Source organism: Phocoena sinus, chromosome X, assembly GCF_008692025.1.
Source record: "Phocoena sinus isolate mPhoSin1 chromosome X, mPhoSin1.pri, whole genome shotgun sequence".
Lineage (NCBI taxonomy): Eukaryota > Metazoa > Chordata > Mammalia > Artiodactyla > Phocoenidae > Phocoena > Phocoena sinus.
The window spans coordinates 98,634,339-98,655,983 of record NC_045784.1 but is presented as its reverse complement, the minus strand read 5'-3'; the positions used below and the strand labels follow the sequence as shown (position 1 = coordinate 98,655,983).

Here is a 21,645-nt window from a genome sequence, read left to right as displayed (position 1 = left end):
AGATAGACCCCAGGGCTAAGGATGAAGGCTGGTGGGTGTGGCTATTAAAGGGGTAGCACTAAGGAGCATTGATTGTGGTGGTTGTTCCATGACTCTACAAGATACAATTGCACAGTTATATATATATACACATACACATACAAATGAGTGCATGTAAAACTGGTGAAATATGAATAAGCTCTATGGATTGTATCAATGCCAATTTCCTGGGTTTTTTTTTTTTACTCTTTTCCAGTTCCTGTTTTTTATTCTTTAACTTGCAGTAATAACTGACATATAACATTGTGTTTGTTTTAGGTGTACAGCCTAATGATTCAGTATTCGTATATATTACAAAATAATCACCACAATAAATCTAATTAACATTTGTCACCACATGTAGTTACAAATCTTTTTCTTGTGATGAGAACTTTCAGGATTTACTCTCTCAGCAATTTTCAAATATACAATACAGTGTTATTAACTATAGTCACTGTGCTGTACATTACATCCCCAGGACATGTTTATTTTGTAACTGGAAGTTTGTACCTTTTGACCCCCTTCACCCATTTCATCCACCTGGTGTTTGATATTGTACTATATACATATACACCTCATTTTATTGCAATTCGCAGATAGTGCATTTTTTTACAAATTGAGGGTTTGTGGCAACCCTGCATCAAGCAAGTCTATCAGCACCATTTGTCCAACAGCACTTACTCACTTCAGGTCTCTGTGTCACGTTTTGGTGGTTCTCATAATATTTCAAACTTTTTCATTATTATTATATTTGTTATGATATCTGATCAATGATGTCACTACCGTGACTTGCTGAAGGCTCAGATGATGGTTAGCATTTTTTGGCAATAAAGTATTTTTTAATTAAGGTATGTACAGTTTTTTTTTAGACATAATGCTGCTGCAAACTTAACTGACTACAGTATAGTGTAAACATAACTTTTATACATACTGGGAAACCAAAAAGTTCACTTTATTGCGGTGGTCTGGAACTGAACCCACAATCTCTCCAAGGTATGGCTTTATTGCTATATAGGACATTATTACTGGGTGAAACTGGATGAAGGGTGCATGGGACCACTTGTTCACTTTTTGACACTTCCTCTTAACTTATAATCATTTCAAAATAAAAATTTTAAGTGACCCCTCCCCCCAAAAAGCCATGTCACTTATTCAACTGTACCCACCTAAAACAAATGCTACAAACTCATCATAAGCTCATTTATACCAGGTTTTGTAAATATTATTTTGTCTAAATGGCAAATAATTTTTTTTCCGTCTTTTCACAATCAAATTCAGATGTGGGTCATCCTACTACAAAACTGGTCTAAACTCTTAACAAATGTCAGTGGCACAAAAGACGAAAAGAGCAACAGATTGTTCCTGTGTCTTACATTTTAAAGGCAGAACAGGGACTTGACAATCAAATGCAATGTGTAAATTTTTATTGTATCCTGGATTAAAAAGAACATCTTTAAAGATACTTTTGCATATAACAAACCCACAGGTATCATCATTCTCAGTGGTCAAAAGCTGAAAGCATTCCCTCTAAGGAACAAGGCAAGGATTCCATCGTCACCACTTTTATTCAACATAGCTTTGGAAGTCCTAGCCACGGCAATCAGAGAAGAAAAAGAAATAAAGGGAATCCAACTTGGAAAAGAAGAAGTAAAACTGTCACTGTTTGCAGATGACATGATACTATACAAAAGAAAATCCTAAAGATGCTACCAGAAAACTACTAGAGCTCATCAATTAATTCGGTAAAGTTGCAGGATACAAAATTAATACACAGAAATCTCTTGCATTCCTATACACTAACAATGAAAGATCAGAAAGAGAAATTAAGGAAACAATCCCATTTACCATCATATCAAAAAGAATAAAATACCTAGGAATAAACCTACCTAAGGTGGCAAAAGACCTGTAGTCTGAACAATATAAGATGCTGATGAAAGAAACCGAAGACCACACAAACAGATGGAAAGATATACTGTGTTCTTGGCCTGGAAGAATCAATATTCTTAAAATGACTATACTACCCAAGGCAGTCTATAGATTCAATACAATCCCTATGAAATTACCAACAGCATTTTTCACAGAACTGGAACATAAAATTTTTAAAATTTTGTATGGAAACAAAAAAGACCTTGAGTAGCCAAAACAATCTTGAGAAAGAACAGAGCTGGAGGATTCACACCCCCTGACTTCAGACTATACTACAAAGCTACAGTAATCAAAACAGTATGGTACTGGCACAAAAGCAGAAATATAGATTAACAGGACAGAAAGCCCAGAAATAAACTCACGCTATGAACCTAAAATTGCTCTAAAAATAAAGTCTACAGGAATTCCCTGGCTGTCCAGTAGTTAGGACTCCACGCTCTCACTGCTGAGGGCATGGGTTCAATCCCTGGTCAGGGAACTAAAATCCCACAAGCTGTATGGTGTGGCAAAAAAAAAAAAAGAAAAGAAAAAAAGAAAGTCTACTAAAAAAGGCAATTCTTTGTTGGTTTCATTACTTTTTGGGAATCAGCATTTGCTTTTTATGTTCATTGGTTAATTATAGGTTTTAAGTTGGATATTTACCTCCTTTGCCCATTTTTCTAAAGGAACTTTCTCTTTCATAGATTTGTTAGTCCTTTGAATATATTAGTGATTTTAGCCCTTTATTTGGAGGAAAGAAGAAATGGTGTGTTCAGGCCAATTGCTTTATGTGAACACTTAACAGACCAAAGGTGCATTCCTACAGACTGTGGGCCTTGTACAGTGAACCACCCAAGAAACCAGCTCTTTTTTTGAATAAAGGACAAGATGGAGTAAGCCTTTTCTCTTGCTTCAAAGGCATTTCAAGGCATTTGGGACATAGTTACTTACAGAGAAGAACTTTTGTACTTGGAAGGAAACAATGTAGATAAGCATAGGAAACATAAGGCGGAAGATAGGTCGTAAGATACAGTCATCCCATCTCATCAGTTACCCTGGCATATGTTTGCAGAAGACTTGTCTTTTATTTATTCATAAAAGGTGTCCTTATATTAAGAAAATCCATGATATGGGCACCGTAGACCAAATGTTTGGGTCTCCTCCAAAATTCATATATTGAAACCTAATCTCCCAGTGTGATGGTATTAGGAGGTGGGGCCTTAAATTATAAGGGTGGAGTCATGAATGGGATTAGTGCCCTTATTAAAGAGCCTCCAGAGAGCTTCCTTGCCCCTGCCACCATGTGAGGCTACAGCTAAAAGACAGCCATCTATGAACTAGGAAGTGGGCCTTCAGCAGACAGTGAATCTGCCAGTGCCTTGATCTTGGACTTCCAGACTGCCTAACTGTGAGAAATAAATTTCTGTTATTTATGTCACCCAGTCTATGAATGGACTAACACATGGGACTAAACTTTTTTCCTTGGTCATCTATATTTTACTTTATTATATTTATTGCAAAAGCAGAATTGTCACATTTATCATTCTTTCATTTTATGTCTCTGGGGTTTGTATCATACTAAGAGAGGTCTTTCTTATTCTTAAGACTATAAATACAAAATATTTTATAGTATCACCATGCACTTCCTCAAAGGACTACATTTCATATTACTCATTCACACAAAACCTTGAAATGGTACCATGAACAACAGGTTGTCAACTAGGGATGATTTTGCTCCCACCACAGAACATTTGGCCAGGTCTGGAGACATATTTTATCTACACACTGGGGGTGTGCTACTGACATCTGTGGGTAGAGGTCAGGGATAGAGCTAAACCCCTGCAATGCACAGGACAGCTCCCTCCCACCTCCAACAAAGAATTATCCAGCTCAAAATGTCCATATGGCGATGAGGTTGAGAAAATCTAACGTAAACCATCTCTCTTCCCTGGTTGTTCTGATACCCACTGTTTTGATCTTCTGTATAAAATCAAACTTTGAAAAGAGTGAATGAGATGGAAAAGAAAGAAAAAGGGAGAAATTGGATAAGGAAATTTTGGTAAGTTGGAGAAAACCATCTTACCCCACTGATTGTATCCTTAACTCAGTCAGCCCCTGTAATTCAGCTCCAAAAGCTTAAATGTAACAAACATCATTTTATAAAGTACACCAGAAAAAGAGTTAGAATATTGGAGGAAAAAACCTGGCAAACATTACTGGCATACTACTAAGGGACAGAAGCATGAAGAGACTAATTATTATGTAAATGCCTTTATTTGAACTAATACATTGCTACCAGATTACATCACTTTTCAGAGTTAGAGTAACATTGTGATCTTGAAAACTATAGCAAACAGCTTGACAAAGCAAGAGTACATTAAGTCCTACATATATGCTTATTTTTTAGTGACCACATCTCCTTGTCTTAGGTGTAAAATTAGAAAATTTATTATACACTTAGCATACTTGGCCTACCGTATCCTGCCTAAATTCTGAGCCCACTCTCTCCTCGAAAGTGTCATATTCAACAGCACTTTAAATCTAAAGAGAGAGTTTGATGATACAGGTTTTAAAACAAATAAGCATATATTGAACCAAGTGTTTTAAGACAAAATATGTCAATTGTTTACAGCTTCGGTGTGAGAGGGAAGATGGAAATTCAAGGTACATTTTTCTTCTACCTATGATGTATGTTTTTTACTTACTTGAAGACCCCTTAAAAAAAGTAGCAAAATCAGCAGTCTTATTTAATGTAATCAAAATATTCTTAAATGTACAAAAAAGGATCATGTAGAAAGAATACTGTAAAAAGATACTGATTTTTAAGAATAAACGAATATGAAAAGCTTCTATTACATTCTACACAGCCAGTTACTTCTGTAAATTTTCAGTACTAGAGAGATAAGCAAAGGATACTCATATCCAAATACCCTCTGACCACAGTTCTTGAATAAGAACTAGCATCCTGGATGAAAAGCAGAATTATTGTCTAATAATATTCATATCCAATCATCTAAGCAAGTCCCAGGAGGTGGACATTCTAAGAGGGAAACAGAAACAGAGAAATACGTACAGCAATGGGAAACGTCAAGGGCAGCGATCTAGGAGGAGCGAGTAAATGATTTGGCTATGAGCACATTTCAGGTGGGCATGACAAATCCACCTTGACTACGGGAAAGAGGAGTTGTTATTAAAACTCTTTCCCCTGAGGGCTCCCATGATGAGCTTAGTCTTGTTAAAAGTCCTTTAAATAACCAATGGTTCCTTAAGCCATGAGCACTTCACCTGGAAATTGCTGACCTGCTAATCATGCACTTGGGAGCAAGGTTGTTTTTATTCAAATTGGTTATTTTACACTCTCTTCATTCCCCTGCCCATCAAGCATGCAAACACGGTCATGACCATCTTGGGCTTTACTTCCACAAGGTCTTCCGGGAGAGCGTACACCCTGGCTCCAATTCTTCTAGCCATTGACACTGCGTACCTATTTTTGGAGGAAACAAAAATTAAGGTGAAATTCTGGTCAGTCAAGGGCACAACATGAGACATCTATTTCCTCTTATATAATCATTTGTCCGGGACGCAAAACCTCTATAGTGAAAGTTCAAATCGGAACGATTTCATTTTTCGTTATTTTGTTTTCTGTTTTATTTTGTTTGCGAGGTCACTTATAAGTGACACCAGATTTTTAAGCTCTACTATTTTGGGCTGATAATATTTATTCACTCTTTTTCTACAATATAAAATGAGAAATAATTTTGGTGCACTGATTTGATATGAAAAAATATATATTCTAGTTTTCTAGAATATATAATTACCCAGTATTTGATATTCTCGTTGAGCATGTAATAAGATAATAGTAACTCTCATGAGATCTTAGAGATTTGGGGTGGAAAAAATTATGCCAGACGCAAAATACAAATTGGTAGATGCAGTGAATACTTCCAAATATTCAAGGGAGGGGAGAGAGCCTACATGGTACATGGCCAGAGTGGCCGAAGCAAGGAATGCAGTGTAGAGAAAGGAAGGGAGAAAAGAACATGACATGTCCAGCTGGGGAAATTTGCAGGAGCTCCCCTCAATTAATACACAAGGCATTTCTAGGTGTTCTGTAACAGGAATCTTTAAAGATGATCAAGCATCTGGAAAAAGGAGCCTCAGGAGTTCTCTATATATTATGGATATTAAATCTTTATCATATTACGCTACAAATATTTTTTTAAGGAGGGCAGAAATGACATGCTTAACCACGAAGTTTTGCAGTAATGTTTCTTAGCTATCCAGTGAAGCCCAGCTGGGGGCTGATTTTCAGTGTGTACTGGGAAAGTTTTCATGGGTTACCCGTGAAACCAGATCACAGTCTAGGTCTTTGGAGAAGGGAAGAGACAGGTGGAAAAGACCTTCTCAATACTGTTGAAACACAGGAAACTTTCAAGGCACAGTTCCACCTGAGGGTTTAGCATCCTACCCACTTAAGGGACCAAGATAATAAACTCAACATACATAGTAAAGTGGTCTATGCACAGTAAGAGAGACATCACTAGATAATGTGTGTTAAAAGAGTGTGACAGAAGAATACTCTTATCAAAGGCATGGTTATTCTTAGCTCATCTTTCACTTGTGAGTTTGCAGCTAAGTTGCATTAAAACATACATTATTTCTGTAATCTACTAAAGCAACGACTGACTGAGCACCTACCTACTAGGTCAGGTGCAATGCTAGGCTCTTACAGATTTTATACATTTCAAAATCTCCAAGGTAAGTATTATTATTATTTTTTTTTTTTGCGGTACGCGGGTCTCTCACTGTTGTGGCCTCTCCCGTTGCGGAGCACAGGCTCCGGACGCGCAGGCTCAGCATCCATGGCTCACGGGCCTAGCCGCTCCGCAGCATGTGGGATCTTCCCGGACTGGGGCACGAACCCATGTCCCCTGCATCGGCAGGCGGACTCTCAACCACTGCGCCACCAGGGAAGCCCTCCAAGGTAAGTATTATTGATCCCATTTTACTGATGAGGAATCTGAGGCTAGAAGAGGTTTCCCCCAGGTGACATCATTCTCAAGTGGCAGAAACTGAATGAGAATGCAGGTCTGCCTGACTATAACGCCTGTGCTCTTGCCAGGATATTATGCAGCATCCCTTACTTGGCATTATTGTGCTTGTCATCTTCTGTTAGATTGCCGCTCTTAACAAGGTCATAGTTTATGCAGCCTGGCTGGATGGCATCAATTAAATCCACAACTGCCAAACTGGAGCTGATCGTCTTGTCCTAGTGTAAAAGGACAATACATCTGAGAATTTCAATGTGTACAAGTTAACGTGGATTACCTATATAAAGCTGCCAGAAACAAAGTCCAGTGAATTAAAAAAGAATCACGCCATTGGCCCAACAATGATTCTCACAAAGAAACCAAAAGCTAGCCTTCCAAATTATAGATACTTTCTAGAGCAAACAGTGTTTAATAGTCAAACGTGGAATTCTTACCTTAAAACTCTGAATGGAAGTTGATTTTCCAGCTTCACTCAATGTTCTGTTCACCCAGCTTACAATGATGTCATCATTAGCTTTCTGACCGTCTCCAAGATCTTCCAGGACATTGAGGGTATATCTAAAAGAAGCAGAAGGAAAGGTCCTGATCTACTTCATTGAGCTGCCTTTTGCACTGGTGGGGGGAAGATTCTCAGTGCTTTAATGAGTAAGCCCAACAGTCTACTGCAGTCTCATTTTGTACTAGTCCAACCATGGTAAGGACTTAAAATAAGCTGTGCTTTGGCTGGTACCCAGTTATAATGAATGCTTTTCAGCATTACAGTTAAGAGATCTTTCTCAAATGTACACATGGGGTATTCATAATTTTTGCTATTTTTATTCACCGACACTAAATGAGGCTCAAGTCTGTCTGTCAGGCTTCCTATGCAAAAAGGGAAATAGTCACAGTTCTGCTGCCTCACTTTCAAGAAGCCATCTCTCATTGGCCATCCAACATATATTCATTACTTAAGCTCACTTCAGAGTCTAAACACAGAAAGTTCAAAGATGTAGTCATCGATACATTTGCTTAAAAATAATGACTACTGCAATGAAGAGTGACACCCCACTTGCTGCAACTGGAGAAAGCCCTCGAACAGAAACGAAGACCCAACACAGCAAAAATAAATAAATAAATTACTTAACTCCTACTCCCAACATCTTCTTAAAAAAAAAAAAAAAAAAAGACAAGAAGATACTGTGGCAGTGCCACCCGCAGAGTTGCTTAAACTTGTGCTTTCTATTTTAGATGTCTTAACAAAATGGATAAGAGCATATACCAGTTCACACAGAACCTTCCTTGACAATAACAAGTTTCTGAACTTTTAGCTATTTATTGAGAGAATTTGATAACATCACTAAGTCAACAAAATATATTTCTTAATTTAAAAAAAAAATAAATAAATAATGACTAGATCACAGACTTGTATTATAGTGAAGCTTAAACAGCTAAAATTGTGTACCATACCTTCTCATCAGCTGCCAGACTAGAGCTAAAGTCAGGGTTTGGTTCCCATCATTCAGGTCTTGCCCTCCAATGCCAACCAGGGAGAATTTGGCAGGATGCTTCCCTAATTCAACAGCATAGTTGCAGTTTTCTAGCTGCAAACACACAAAAGCAAATGCTTAAAAGATTTTTCACTTGTTTAATCTGTATATGGACGTGTGCACAAAACTAAGACACAGTTCCTTTCCTTAAGAAGCTCAGAGCCAACGAGTTTCCCAAACAAAAGAAACAAATTGTGAATTAAAAGTCTGTAAGAAATACGTGCAGCAACCTAATTATCTACCTTTTTCATGTTGGCTCCAAGTTTCGGGTATGGAGGTTTATTCACCTTACTCCAGTCAACAGGAACTTTAATTCGTTCGTATAACTGTAAGATTACCAGGGCATCTTGCAGGTCACTAATGATTTAAAAAGAATTTGATCAATGCTTTCAGACAGCTGGGCCTATGTTTCCTTAAAAACAATGACACTACACTGTCAAACAAGATATATAAAACCATAGATAATACCCAAGACTCCTATTTTTTTAATCAATCTGTGCTGAAAATAGAGCTAACACCATCCAATTCTCTTAAAAATATTTATTGAGAGCTTATCATTTGAAAAGTACTGTTCTAGAAGCTGGGCATATAGGACAAAAATCCCTGGCCTTTAAAGTGAGAGAGAGAGAGAGAGAGAGAGAGAGAGAGAGAGACAGAGAGAGAGACAGAGAGAGAGAGACAGAGAGAGAGAGACAGAGAGAGAGACAGAGAAAGGGAAGAAACAAGTATATGGATAATATGATTTGGGGTGTGTTTAATTGCTATGAAAAAAAAAAAAGAACGAGGTTAGGGGTTAGGTAGTGGTAGGTGGTGGTCAAGATCTGAATCAGTGGCTTGAATATAGCAAGGGAATAACGCATTAGATGTGGAAAAGAACATTCTGGGCTGAGAGAACAGTGAGTACAAAGGCTTCAAGGCATCATGGATGGTCTGCTTAAGGCACTCTCTGGTCTCTGTTTCAAAATATAAATATCTGTTCCCTACGGTGTTAGAAAGACATTTATACATTCTTTCACTTAATGTTAATGATCATGTAAAGAAATAATCTGGGCTTTTGTGTATTTGGAAATGAAAATGGGAGTCACCACTCAACATTTTCCAATATAAGTAATATGCTACAAACTAACATTTAGGAAAGGTTTAGAGCTGTAATTATTTGTGTAGCGGCCATTCATGATGTTCATAACTGTTTACAATAGCAGTAGGAAGGCTTACGCATAGAGATGGTTTACATGGGGATTAACACCAAGAGAGTTCATCCAGTTACGGAAGGTTCTTTCTTCACGAGTTTCTCCTATTAAAAATATTTACAATGTTTATATATTCATTAAATACCTTGTATATGTGCATATAACATCAACCCACATATAAGATTATTTTATTTCTTCTTTACAGATCTAGAGCTTTTTCTCCATTGTCTCTAAGATACATGCTTATGTAGGTATCTCTATGTATGAATGTATCTCTAAGATACATTCTCTCTAGATACATGCTTCTTTTTTAAACTGGATGAATTTATTTTAAAAGTAAAGAATACAACCTTATTAATAACCAGTTAAGCAATTTAGAGGTGTATGAAGTTTTTAAAATCTCCTCCTCTGTCTAATCCTTCTCCAGTATCTCCCCAAATCCCCATACCTCTAAAGTAACTGATGTTACCAGTTTCGTTTTTATTTTAAAAATTTGCTAGGGTCATATCATATAAATCTCTTTACTCATATTAACCTACATCTTCCCTCTACCCATTTAACAAATACTAAACTACATATATGTACTCCTTTTACATGCCTATATTAGAGCAACAAATTATTTGAAACTTCAAAAGCATAAAATTTAAAGATTTTATAGTAATGATAGTAGACATGCAATGAACTACTATTTACATTTGTTAATTTTTAAGTACTATACTTCATGCATATATAATCTGGCAAAGGTAAACTCTGCCTTTCCTGAACTTAAACGAATAATTACCATGCATTATTATTATTTTTTGAGTAGGTTAAGTGTGAAAGGAACTGGGGCCAGTTTCAGTTAGTCTGACTGGAAGAATGAAACACAAATATTGTAAATTTATAAATTTTGTGCAAATGTGTGTAAATTTTATGCATATAGGCATTTTTCTGGTGAGAGGTTTAAAAAGTGACCTAATTCTAAAATATTAAAATAAAACATTGGTTTACTAAGTGGCCTTAAATTAAGTGACCCTAGGCTAGCTTACTTTAAAAGTTCCCTTGTATCATTCCTTTCTATCAGCTGCCACTTTTTACTCAGCCCTTGGGACTACTTCTAGCAGACGGTTGCTAAAGGGGATAAGGAAACTTATTAAAGTCAAGATTATGAAATCACTGTGGCCTATGTATTTCTACTCTGTAGTCCCAAACATAATTTAAGAAACCTTTAGTTACCTTCTAATAGAGTCCAGTCAATATCCTGGTTCTCTGGCTTAGTTAGTGCCGGGTATTTATTAAACAGGTTAGCCACAAAGGCTAAGTTCAGTTTGGGGTTTCCACTGACAACATCAGCAGGGGTAACAAACTGTCTGCAACCTAATTTGTCTGCTTGTTGAAGCATGCTTTCGGCTCTCTTCAAATCATCTGTTTCCTGTTGAAGTAAAATAAGAAGACATTTTTAAAAAGACCATACTAAAAATATAGAAATGTTTTCCTACAATGGTAGGCTTGGTATACAATTCTGTTTTCTCTTAGTCAATATGTGGTACTTATTGTTTTGAACGCAAAAAAAAGAAAAGAAAAAAAAGTTGGCTGTGCTGGATATGCAGTACCTTGAAAATACCCTAGATGGCACCAGATTGTATATCTAAGGACAATACATTTAACTCAATTGAGATTACATCTCTCATGGCAAAATTCATCAAGAAAAGAGCAAAACCTGTTCAGATTTTTAAATTAAGCCCTAAAGAAGGTGTAAGGCTGAAAAAGATGATGGAATTATGAGAAAATATTTTAAAAATAATAATCAGGGATACCAGTTTCCGATAATTTTATTTCAAGTTTAAATTGCATATTTTAAATCGTAGTTTTTCTCTTCAACTATTTTTTGTTTGTTTTATTTTACTTTTCCACCTGGGAAGCAAAGTTGTCCATTTCTGTAAAAAAAAATACTTTCAACTAATTCCTAGGACTCCTAACTTTTCTTCTTCTCCATTTTTTTCTTCTGGAAAGATGCATGCTGATCTCTTGACTAACGTATGGTTTGGTGAAGATTTTTAAGTTATAGATCTGATGATTTCAGACCAATGTAAAAATACTTTCCCAGGTGCTCACCATTCCCACCTCCCACCAATAAAAGTTCCTCCTCCTGGAGCTGCAGGAGAAACAGTTGCTTTTGGATTATTCCTTTCCAGTGACCTGCCCTCCAGACTGTTCTTGGCAGCTACTACAGACATCTCCACCCCAGTCTACCCCAGGGCAAAAGTAGCTCTTCTGGAAAACAGTGTCATGTGAAAAGAAAAGGGATTTTATAACTGGGAGGAAAAAAGAGAGAAAGGGAACTTGAGGAATGTTACTTCTAAACCAACAGGGTGCATGCAGATTGTATACTTTGAGAGTCTTAACTCTGTCTTTAATGGGTGGTGGTATCTTTAGTTTTTTAATCTCCAGTGAGGTGCCTTGACTGTCTGGGACTCCAGAACAATGTGTATTTATTGTGTTACCCTTCTCTGTTACCATCTGCAGAGCAATCAGTAACCACGAGCAGATGGGCAATTGAGTGGGATTCAGCCTTTCTTCAGGACTCTCTGTGAGCCTAGTGACTTCCTCTCACAGAGCCTATTTTATTTCTTGTAACCTATCAGTTGTTACTTGAATGCCTCTGGTTTATGCTATTTACCATCTTTATTTTAAAATCCCTTATTTGTTGATCATCTTGGCATTCCTAAACAAAAAGCATTGATAATATTGGAATAGAAGGAAGCTTTAAAATAGCCCAAAATTAAAAAAAAATTCAAATAGTTAAATACATTGTAGAATAGTGAAACAAAAAATAATCAAATAAAAAATATACATATTCAAAAAAGAACTTCAGCCCACACCTCACATCATATTCAAAATTAACCCCAAACACACACACACAAGTGTATAAACCCAACACTATAAATCTAAAACCCAAATGTAAAACTAAATGTAAAACCCCAAACTATAAAACCTCTAGGAGAAAACATAAGGAGAAATGCTTGTGACCTTGTGTTAGGCTAAAAGTTTTTAGATACAACACCAAAAGCATGATTCGTAAGAGAAAAAAATAACTAAATCTGACTTTGTCAACATTAACAACGTCTGTTCTTTGAAAAACACTGGGACTAAATATTTGCAAATCACATATCCAATAAAGGACTTGTATTCAAAATATGTAAAACACTCAACACTTGACAGGAAGAAAACAAACAATGCAATTAAAATGGGTAATGTGTTTAAACAAAGATATATGGATGGCAAATAACTACGTGAAAAGATGTTCAACATCACTTGTCATTAGGGAAATGCAAATTAAAATCACAATGAGACACCTCTACACCTGTTAAAATGATTCATGTTTAACCGCACTAAGGTGTCAGTGAGCATGTGGACGTACTGGGACTTTCATGTCCTGCTGGCGGCAATGTGCAAAGGTACAACTACTTTGGAAAACAACTTGGCAGCTGCTTAAAAAAGTTAAACACACACATACCATACTACCCAGCCATTCCACTGCTAGGTATTTACCCAAGATAAATGAATGCGTATATGCATACAAAGACTTGTATATGAATGTTCAGAGCAGCTGTATTTGTAATAGCCCCAAACTGGAAACAATTCAAATGTTCATCAACAGGTGAATGGGTAACAAATTATAGTATATCCATTCACTGGACTATTATTCAGCAATAAAATAGAAATGAATTTATGATACGTGCAACAACATGGATGAATCTCAAAATAATTATGCTGAGTGAAAGAAGCTAGATAAAATAAGAATACATACTGTATGATTCCATAAAATTCTCAAAAATTCAAACTAAACTGAAAGAAAGTAAATCAGTGGTTGCCTGGGATGGAGGAGTATGGGGGCAGGGAGGAATTACAAAGGATCATGAGGAAACTTGATGTGGTGATGGATGGATATATATATATATATACATATATATATATATATATATATATATATATATATATATATCACTAAAGAAGATGTAAGACTGAAAAAGATGAAGGACACTGAGAAACAAGGGGAAAAGCAAGAGGAAAGTCTCAGAGGTAAAATGAGTGTGTGTGTGGTGGGTACACAGTAGTGGGAAATTGCACTGGTATAGCAGGGCCTTACATGATCAGCAGAACATTTCGGATTGAACTCTAGAGTCAACGGGGAAACCTTGAAGGATTCTGAGGAGGTAAGAGACAATGAAGGGAGTGCTTTAAGATCAACTAGGGAGGAGTGATAGAGACAGCTCCCTTAGTGCACAAGAGGGCCCCTTGTTCGTGCCAAGAGTGACCTGAACTGAAGAATTTCACAGTTAAAAACAGACAGAAATATAAGCACTACAAAGTCAGTTACAAATTCAGTTCTGATAAGGGCAGCATAAATGGTTTAGCCAGTGTAATCCACTCAATCCTACTGTGAAATATGCTAGAAATGTGGATTTTTAAAAACCAGTAGAATACATTCCATATCTAATGAGTATTAGCAACAACAGGATCCTAGAAAGTTGGGACTAAATAGTCTAGGCCAACTCTTTACTTCATGTATGAACAAAGTGAAATCCAATTTCGGGAAGGAACTTGTCCAAGGTCATTGAACAAATAAGTGATGTAATCAGGGAACATGTTCCGTGACAGTAATTCCCCAAACTGGATTTCAGGGATCAGGAGTTTGTAAACATATTCACATTACTCTCAACACAGGAATATTACAGATGCATATATGAATATGTAGTCATTAAATCTATCACTGTGATTGTAATCCAAACACTTGGAAAAGGTTAGTCTCTAGTGCTTATTTCCCCACACTTGCTTTGAATATTTTATGCCATCCATATGAACCAATGCCACCGTAATTACAGAACTCACTAATAAACTGTTAACATAAATCAAAGCGTCTTTCTGCCTCTGAATTACACCTACAGTAATAAATTTTAAAATAATGCTTAAAATTGTCAACACCACAACATGCAATTATAAAAATTCTTGTTATTTATAAGACATTGACAACAACTTTGTAAGCTTGTAGAATTCAAAAGAACACCTATACTTACATTGAAACCTGACATGTTAATATCTATCCGTGGTTCACCTTCCTTTTGTCCTTTTGGTGCAATTTGATTGAGAAGATGAAAATAGGCTTTGGAATCCTACAAATGAATTGAAAATGTCAGTGAGATCACATTTATAAAGAATGAATGTATCCTATTGTCCCATGTTTGGAAGGATACTTGCATCGGATTTTGTGAGAATGTACGACACAAATCTCTATCTTCTAATTTAACAGCTCCTTTCCCCAGAAAAGTCCACTTTTCTGGCCTTAGGTCTGCCTTGAATATGGATGAACTGGATTTTGTCATGACTTTACAATTTATTGAAGTCATCAATACAATAATGCTAGTAAACACATAACTAGTTCTGTACCTTCACTGAGTTACTGAAGTCAATAAGCTTGATAGATAAAACAAGCAAGAGAAAAAAGTAGGACAGGAGAAATCCAGGAAGCATAGGGAAAGAAAAAATAAACAGGTTACATCATTACAAAGCACAATATGTATATACCATAAGGTATGGAGAAGAGATTAGCTGTGTTAAAGATGTATTTAAATGACAAAAATTTTTAAATGAGTAACACTTGAGGTGGTGAAATAACATTAAACCCTTAATTATCTGAATATATTTAACTAAACAAGCTTCTCTTTGTTTTAAGCCCCTGAACTCTTTCATCACTTGAACACTTTCACTTGGAATCCCAATACCTAAAACAAAATGGCATCGCTCATACGGGGTGTGCGCTGGGTGAATGCAGGCTGTGTGGACACTGCACAGAACAAAACGTGAAAACCACTGTACCAAGTGCAAACACTTATGAGGTTCTTCAACACACATGTCAAATTGTACCAGAGGACAGGAACTGGAGTGAAGATTCCTTAATCATGTTATATTTGAAGATCACCTTCCCAGCTATGATAGTTTTCTATTACTAGGCCTTGACGGTCCAGGCAGATTATAAAGGAATGTTTCTTGTGGTAAACCCTATGGATTATGTGCATCCTAATCCCCTGGAGAAGTTGTTCAATATGGAGATTGCTGGATCCAACCTCAGACCTACCAAGCACAGATCTCTGGGAGCTGCCCGGAGAGCTGCATCTTAAATGAGCCACCCCAGTAAGTTTGATACACTCGCCAGAAACGATTCTAAGATCGGGGAGAATCAGGTGAGTGAAAGCCACTTCAGAGCAATTCATGGAATGCAAACCCAGATCATACCATTAGTGGGCATAGGGGTTATCTCCTTCCAAGGAGTAGTGCATTACACTTGTGAAAGTGCTTTCGCTTACAATTACCTACTAAAGGTGCAGAAACAATTCGTAATCTAACCCTATGTACTTGAGAAAGACAGGTAAAGAGCAGACCCCACAGAGTCTGTACTTACTACCCTGAAAAGGGGCTGTACAGGTGAAAATCTGAACTTGAACATACATTACCTAACAATCCTCTGCTTTTTAAAAATATTCAAAGCAGAATATTTTTTAAAAAAATATTCATTTGTATATAAGATTCCCTTTTATACATTTAAATTATGTGCTCTGAACATAAAATACATTTATGAATGGTTTTTGGGAACGTATCTAATGTGTAAAGCAAAATATAGCTGGCTAAGCATGTTGCATAAATTAAAAGAAGAGGTGGGGTCAGTTGGTTTTATAATTTTGGGGCCATCCTTAATTTTCACTGATGAAATCAGTAATGCAAATATATCCCATTACTTTCTCTCACCACTGAATAAACTGATGTGGTCACAGACTATTTTCACAGCCCTACTGGCCAGTGACATCTGGTGAAGATCCTTGAGTTTGTTCCCTGTGTTCCAACATCTGGATTTTGGAGAGTCGAGTTGGTTAATGAGAATGCCAAGATATCTGCCCTGGTGATTTTGGCCCTGTCTCCCCGAGATGCCAGAGGCAACGTGTGGTAAATGAATGCTACCGATGTCTCCCGCCCTTGCGAGTTTTCCCTAGTGCTCGTGGTGAGCAGTGAGTGCCAAAATTCAACTCAACGCAAGAAATCTTTGTGGGTCTTTATGTGCCAGGTGTTGTGTTAGAGGTGGGCTTTAGCAGGAGGGCGGTAATGCAAGGGCGGGGGCTGAGGTAGGAGACACAGACATAAATAAAAGTATGTAACTACCCTCAAGAACTCAGTGCCTGAAGGAGGGAGCACGTGACAGAAGGGGACAGGGAACCCTGAGGCCCTTTCTCTTCCAGGTCTTTACTAAAAGGTACACTGAGGCCGGGGAAAGGCAGTTAGCAACAGAAGAGTCATGACTGCCTGTCCTTTCATACTCCATGTTGAACAGTAGGTAGAATAGAAAATGTTAGGACTATAACATAATACTTTTTACCCCTTTCCGCAAAATGAAAGCTAGACTTGGCGCTAGTGCTCCTTACTTGGCTCCATCTCTCTACTGAAATCTACCGTCAGGGCCAAGAGGCAACAAGGCTGGGTGATAAACTCATAGGAATGACCCCCTCCTTTAAGCTGGCATGAAATCTCCCGAGTCATTATATTCCCCCAAATTGTCGATAACTGCACAGTTACCTTGATGTCAGCACTAAAATTGTTGATTTTCTGCCAGCCTGAGTTTTCCAAATGAAAGTTTGCCCATCTAAGCAGAAGCTCTTCTGGAGATAATTTCATAAGCTCCTCCAAGGTCTCACCGTCTCGAAGTAAAGCAGCCAAGGCTATAAGGAAAAAAACCCACAACCAATATATTCCATGTAACAGTTATTACAAGTTTATTGAGTCTTTTGACACTCTATTAAGTAAGTAAGAGAGGTACTAAAAGTACTGTGACCTGGTGCCTTGTTTTCAGGTACTCACAGTCTAATAACAAAGATAAATAAAAGTAGATAATTATGATACAGATAGAAACACTGTATTATGAGAATACACAGCAAATATATATTATAACATATTCTTTATTATTCTTCACATTCCAAATACCAAATGTTCTAGCTTTTAAGTTGAACATTTTCACATTATGTCATATATTTACAGAAATTGTTCTTAAATAATATTAAAATCAGAGACTTGGGGGAGTATGTTTAAAATTTTGGAGCCCTTTACTTAACCTTTTGATTAAACGAGTATACAAACCCTAAGGTATTTATATTTAAGCATAACTAATTAACTCTTGAAGTGTTAAACCTACTTTTAAAGGAACAGAATTCAACTTTACATTTTCTATAGCATCTAACATGTAAAAGGCTGCTCAATAATTTTTTGTTGTTGAATTGAATGCCTAGAAGAAGCCAAGGGTTTTTTGATAAATATTCCCAGAGGTAAGAGGTAGAAGCTTGGGTGTCTGTACAGAGCACTGTCTAAATTCAAGCACTCTTTTATGAAGAAGTTGTGTAGTCCTTATGCAATAACTACCTCCCATAAGATAAAAGGAGATTTATATTGAACAAGACTGAAACTGCCTGACTTCCAAAGAGGTCTAAGCGATACCTCTAACAGGCAAATTTCATCTTTCGTGGACTCTGCTTCATGCCATGTCACTCTGGCACTGAGGGATTTAAGCAAGGGCAGAGGCAACATTCTTACTTGTGCAGAAGCCTCTGCTCAGAAGAGGCCAGCAATTAGAAAAATTTTATTTGTTTAAATATAGGCCCCTTTGAGTGGATTGAAAGTGTAAGTGTAATAAAGTTTTGGATAAATGTGCAAAATAAGACTGCTGACAGGCATTGTGAGACCCTGAAATACTGAGAACCCCCAGTATATATTCTTCCCCCAAAGTAACTGAGGATTGATATGGTGATTTCCAGAAGAAAATGTGAATATTTGGAGTGATGCTTAATATTTTAAACTTCAAAAGGAGAGGATAATGTAGTACTTCCGAGCACCCCAGGACAATTGTATTGCATATGCTTATATATCCTAGAAGTCTATGATGTGATATCAAAACCTATCCTATAAGAATGATACTTCTGCTAATTCAGGAAACATAAGACCACCAGGGGCAATTTAGAATAGTTTTGAAGAGGCCTAAATCTATGATAGAATAGAAAAGGTATGGAAAATAATAGGAGATGGTGTGCAGCAGTGGAGCTGAGGGTGGTGATGGGGTGGGGACTGTGTGGTCAGAGCAGAAAAGAATACATATTAAGTTTGGGGACTTTGGGCAAGTTCCTTAAACTCTCTGTGCTTTCGTGCCTTTATTGTACAATGAATTCTAAAGTGCCAGACAAATGTTAATTACTACTAAAGAAGAAAGTTATAATTAGGCTATTTTCCTGAATAACACTATAACATTACCTTATGTTTAATTCTAGTTATCATCTAATCACCTCAATTAAGTGAAAGCATGACAGTCTGCATGACTAGAAAAATATAACCAATAAACGACTTTCAAAATTATGACTGTGTTCCATTACCTTCATTCCTGCTTAATTCAATGTCAGCAAACAAACCGATCTTAATGATCTGCCAAAGCAGTCCCAAAACCAGATGAGGTTTCCCAGCCCGCAAATCTTCTGCACCAATATTCACAACGTGACACCCAATGGCAGAAGCAGAGTTCAGCGCCAAGTTCAAGTTTTCCTGCAAGACAGCCAATTTACAACACTTGCTTCTTGACCTTTCTGCGTTTTTGCAGTCTATTTCTCCCTTCACTGAAAATAACACTCAGCAAGGAAATTATGTCTTAATTTTACCCATACGTGATCCACAGAAAGCAATATCCAGGCTTTGGTGTTAAAAGCATAGCTAGGGACTTCCCTGGTGGTCCAGTGGGTAAGACTCTGCGCTCCCAATGTAGGGGGCCCGGGTTTGATCCCTGGTTGGGGAACTAGATCCCACATGCATGCCACAACTATGAGTCTGCATGCCACAACTAAGAAACCCACGTGCCACAACTAAACATGCCTCAATGAAGTTCCTATGTGCCGCAACTAAGACCTGGTGCCGCCTAAATAAATAAATATTTTTAAAAAAAAGCATAGCTAAAACAAATCTAGCCTCATTGTTATTGTCTTTTTCAGATTTACAGGGGAAGTTAACTCGGTATTTTTATTTGGTCCCTTCTTAAGGACACTGACACTAAAGGGAAAGGCTGAGTTACTAGAGTAAGGATATCCATATGGGTTAAGTGTCGTATTTCTAAAAATGCCTAAATGAGAGGTCTATTGAATACATCTGAGAGTTCTAGAAGTTCTCAATCTCCACATCCCGAGATGCTCTTGCCTGAGGGAATTTTGCTATCTAACAGTCTAATACTCACTAAATGGAAAATAAAAGCCCTTTGTTCTTTAAGCATGCTAATTAATTAAGAGCTTAAATGTTTTTGCTTATTTCTGTTATGTTTGAACACAAAATGCAATGAAAAGAACACAGGGCTTCGCAGTTAGACCTGGATTTGAACTTTACTTCCAGCAGCAACGTCAGTACAGCTCAGAAGCCTTTCTGAGTCTCAGTTTCTCTTTTCTATGAAATCTGGAAAACAATCCTCAACTCAGACTTGTTATAAGAATTAAATGAGAAGATGAAAAGTGCAGAGCCTATGGTCTGTAGAACAGGTCCTCAAACAGTAGTTTCATGGAAGGAGGGGAGAATGGTGCATACCTGAATGATGAAGGGTGTAAGTTTCTTCTTGTTGATTGCTCTCTCATCAATTGTATCAGGAACTGAAAGGTTGATCATTTTACTGAAACAAATTTTGAAATGAGTTGACTTATTTTAAAATAATCTTTAATATACACAAATACTGTAAAGCTTATTATAACATGTCTCTCATATAATCTGAAAAAAAATGCAACATATGACTTTTATCATGTTGATCTCAAAAAAACTATACATATAAAAATGCAAATAAAAAAGACCAAAGTATTTACAGTAGTTGAGTATTTCTGAGTTGGGCATTAGGGTATACTGTCTTATTTAATTTTTTGTAACTTCCACATTCTTTTAGAAGAATGAATTACTCGGATATTAAAAAAAACTTTATTGAATAAATATTAAAAACAGATAATATCGCACATTGAAACTGAATCTCTCTTCTAGATTACACAATGCACAATTAAAACGACCATTTATCTACAAAGAGGTAAAATTAGTTGAGCATGAGATTCTTTCATTCACCAAATACTTATTGAGTGCCTAGATGATGTACCAGGTACTATATTTGGTGCTGGGAATACAGTGATAATACAGAGAGAAAGAAAAGTTATCTTAATTAGGTTAGAATCTGACTTAGGAAGAATGTCATTTGGTAAAATTTGGAGTTAGACTCTAACATCTTAGATGTTTATAATACTGCCCTAAAACAAGTTATTCTGCATAGGGAAAACCATGCTTCTTTCCATGCAAAATTTAAATATTAAATAAATAGTACCATATGAGTCTCTATATTAAAACATATCGGGAATATCTCTTTACAGCCTGTAAGTGGCAAGTAAGGGGATATTTCACATTTTTAAAAGCAGCTTTTCAAACAACCAAAATGACCTTATTGAAAGAAAAAAGAATTTTATATATTGTACACTGTCATCAGAAATATACCCATTGTGCTGTTCTAAGTGCTCTATATATAGTCACTTAAAGCTCACAACAGCCCTGTGAGGCAAGTACAATAATATGGGGATCATAATGGATGGATCCTGAAATGCAAAGTGATCAAGTACCTTTTATTTATTAAAAAAAATTCTTCCCTATTATGGTTTATTACAGGATATTAAATATAGTTCCCTGTGCTATATGGTAGGACCTTATTGTTTATCTATTTTATATATAGTATATTTTATATATAGTGTGTATCTGCTAATGCAAAACTCCTAATTTATCTCTTTCCCTCCCTTTCCCCTTTGGTAACCATAAGTTTATTTTCTATGTCTGTGAGTCTGTTTCTATTTTGTACATAAGTTCATTTGTATCATTTTTTTTAAGATTCCACAT

General features: G+C 36.6%; 1 protein-coding gene across 11 annotated transcripts in view; it reads right to left on the bottom strand.

The window, feature by feature from the left end:
- Positions 1-1,425: 1,425 nt before the first annotated feature.
- Positions 1,426-21,645, bottom strand: part of PLS3 (plastin 3) — a 93,992-nt gene continuing 73,772 nt past the window's right edge. For 9 of the 11 annotated variants that reach the window (XM_032619447.1, XM_032619448.1, XM_032619452.1 and 6 more), the window contains 11 exons: positions 20,317-20,398; positions 19,131-19,296; positions 17,293-17,435; positions 14,748-14,843; positions 10,906-11,101; positions 9,716-9,794; positions 8,743-8,857; positions 8,421-8,554; positions 7,409-7,532; positions 7,068-7,192; positions 1,426-5,407 (listed from right to left, as the gene is read on the bottom strand). In XM_032619447.1, coding sequence (XP_032475338.1) covers positions 5,275-5,407; positions 7,068-7,192; positions 7,409-7,532; positions 8,421-8,554; positions 8,743-8,857; positions 9,716-9,794; positions 10,906-11,101; positions 14,748-14,843; positions 17,293-17,435; positions 19,131-19,296; positions 20,317-20,398 — 1,393 coding nt within the window. In that variant the 3' untranslated portion in view covers positions 1,426-5,274. The remainder of the gene's footprint in view (positions 5,408-7,067; positions 7,193-7,408; positions 7,533-8,420; positions 8,555-8,742; positions 8,858-9,715; positions 9,795-10,905; positions 11,102-14,747; positions 14,844-17,292; positions 17,436-19,130; positions 19,297-20,316; positions 20,399-21,645) is intronic. The other 2 variants (XR_004348019.1, XM_032619456.1) reach the window with 2 other exon arrangements.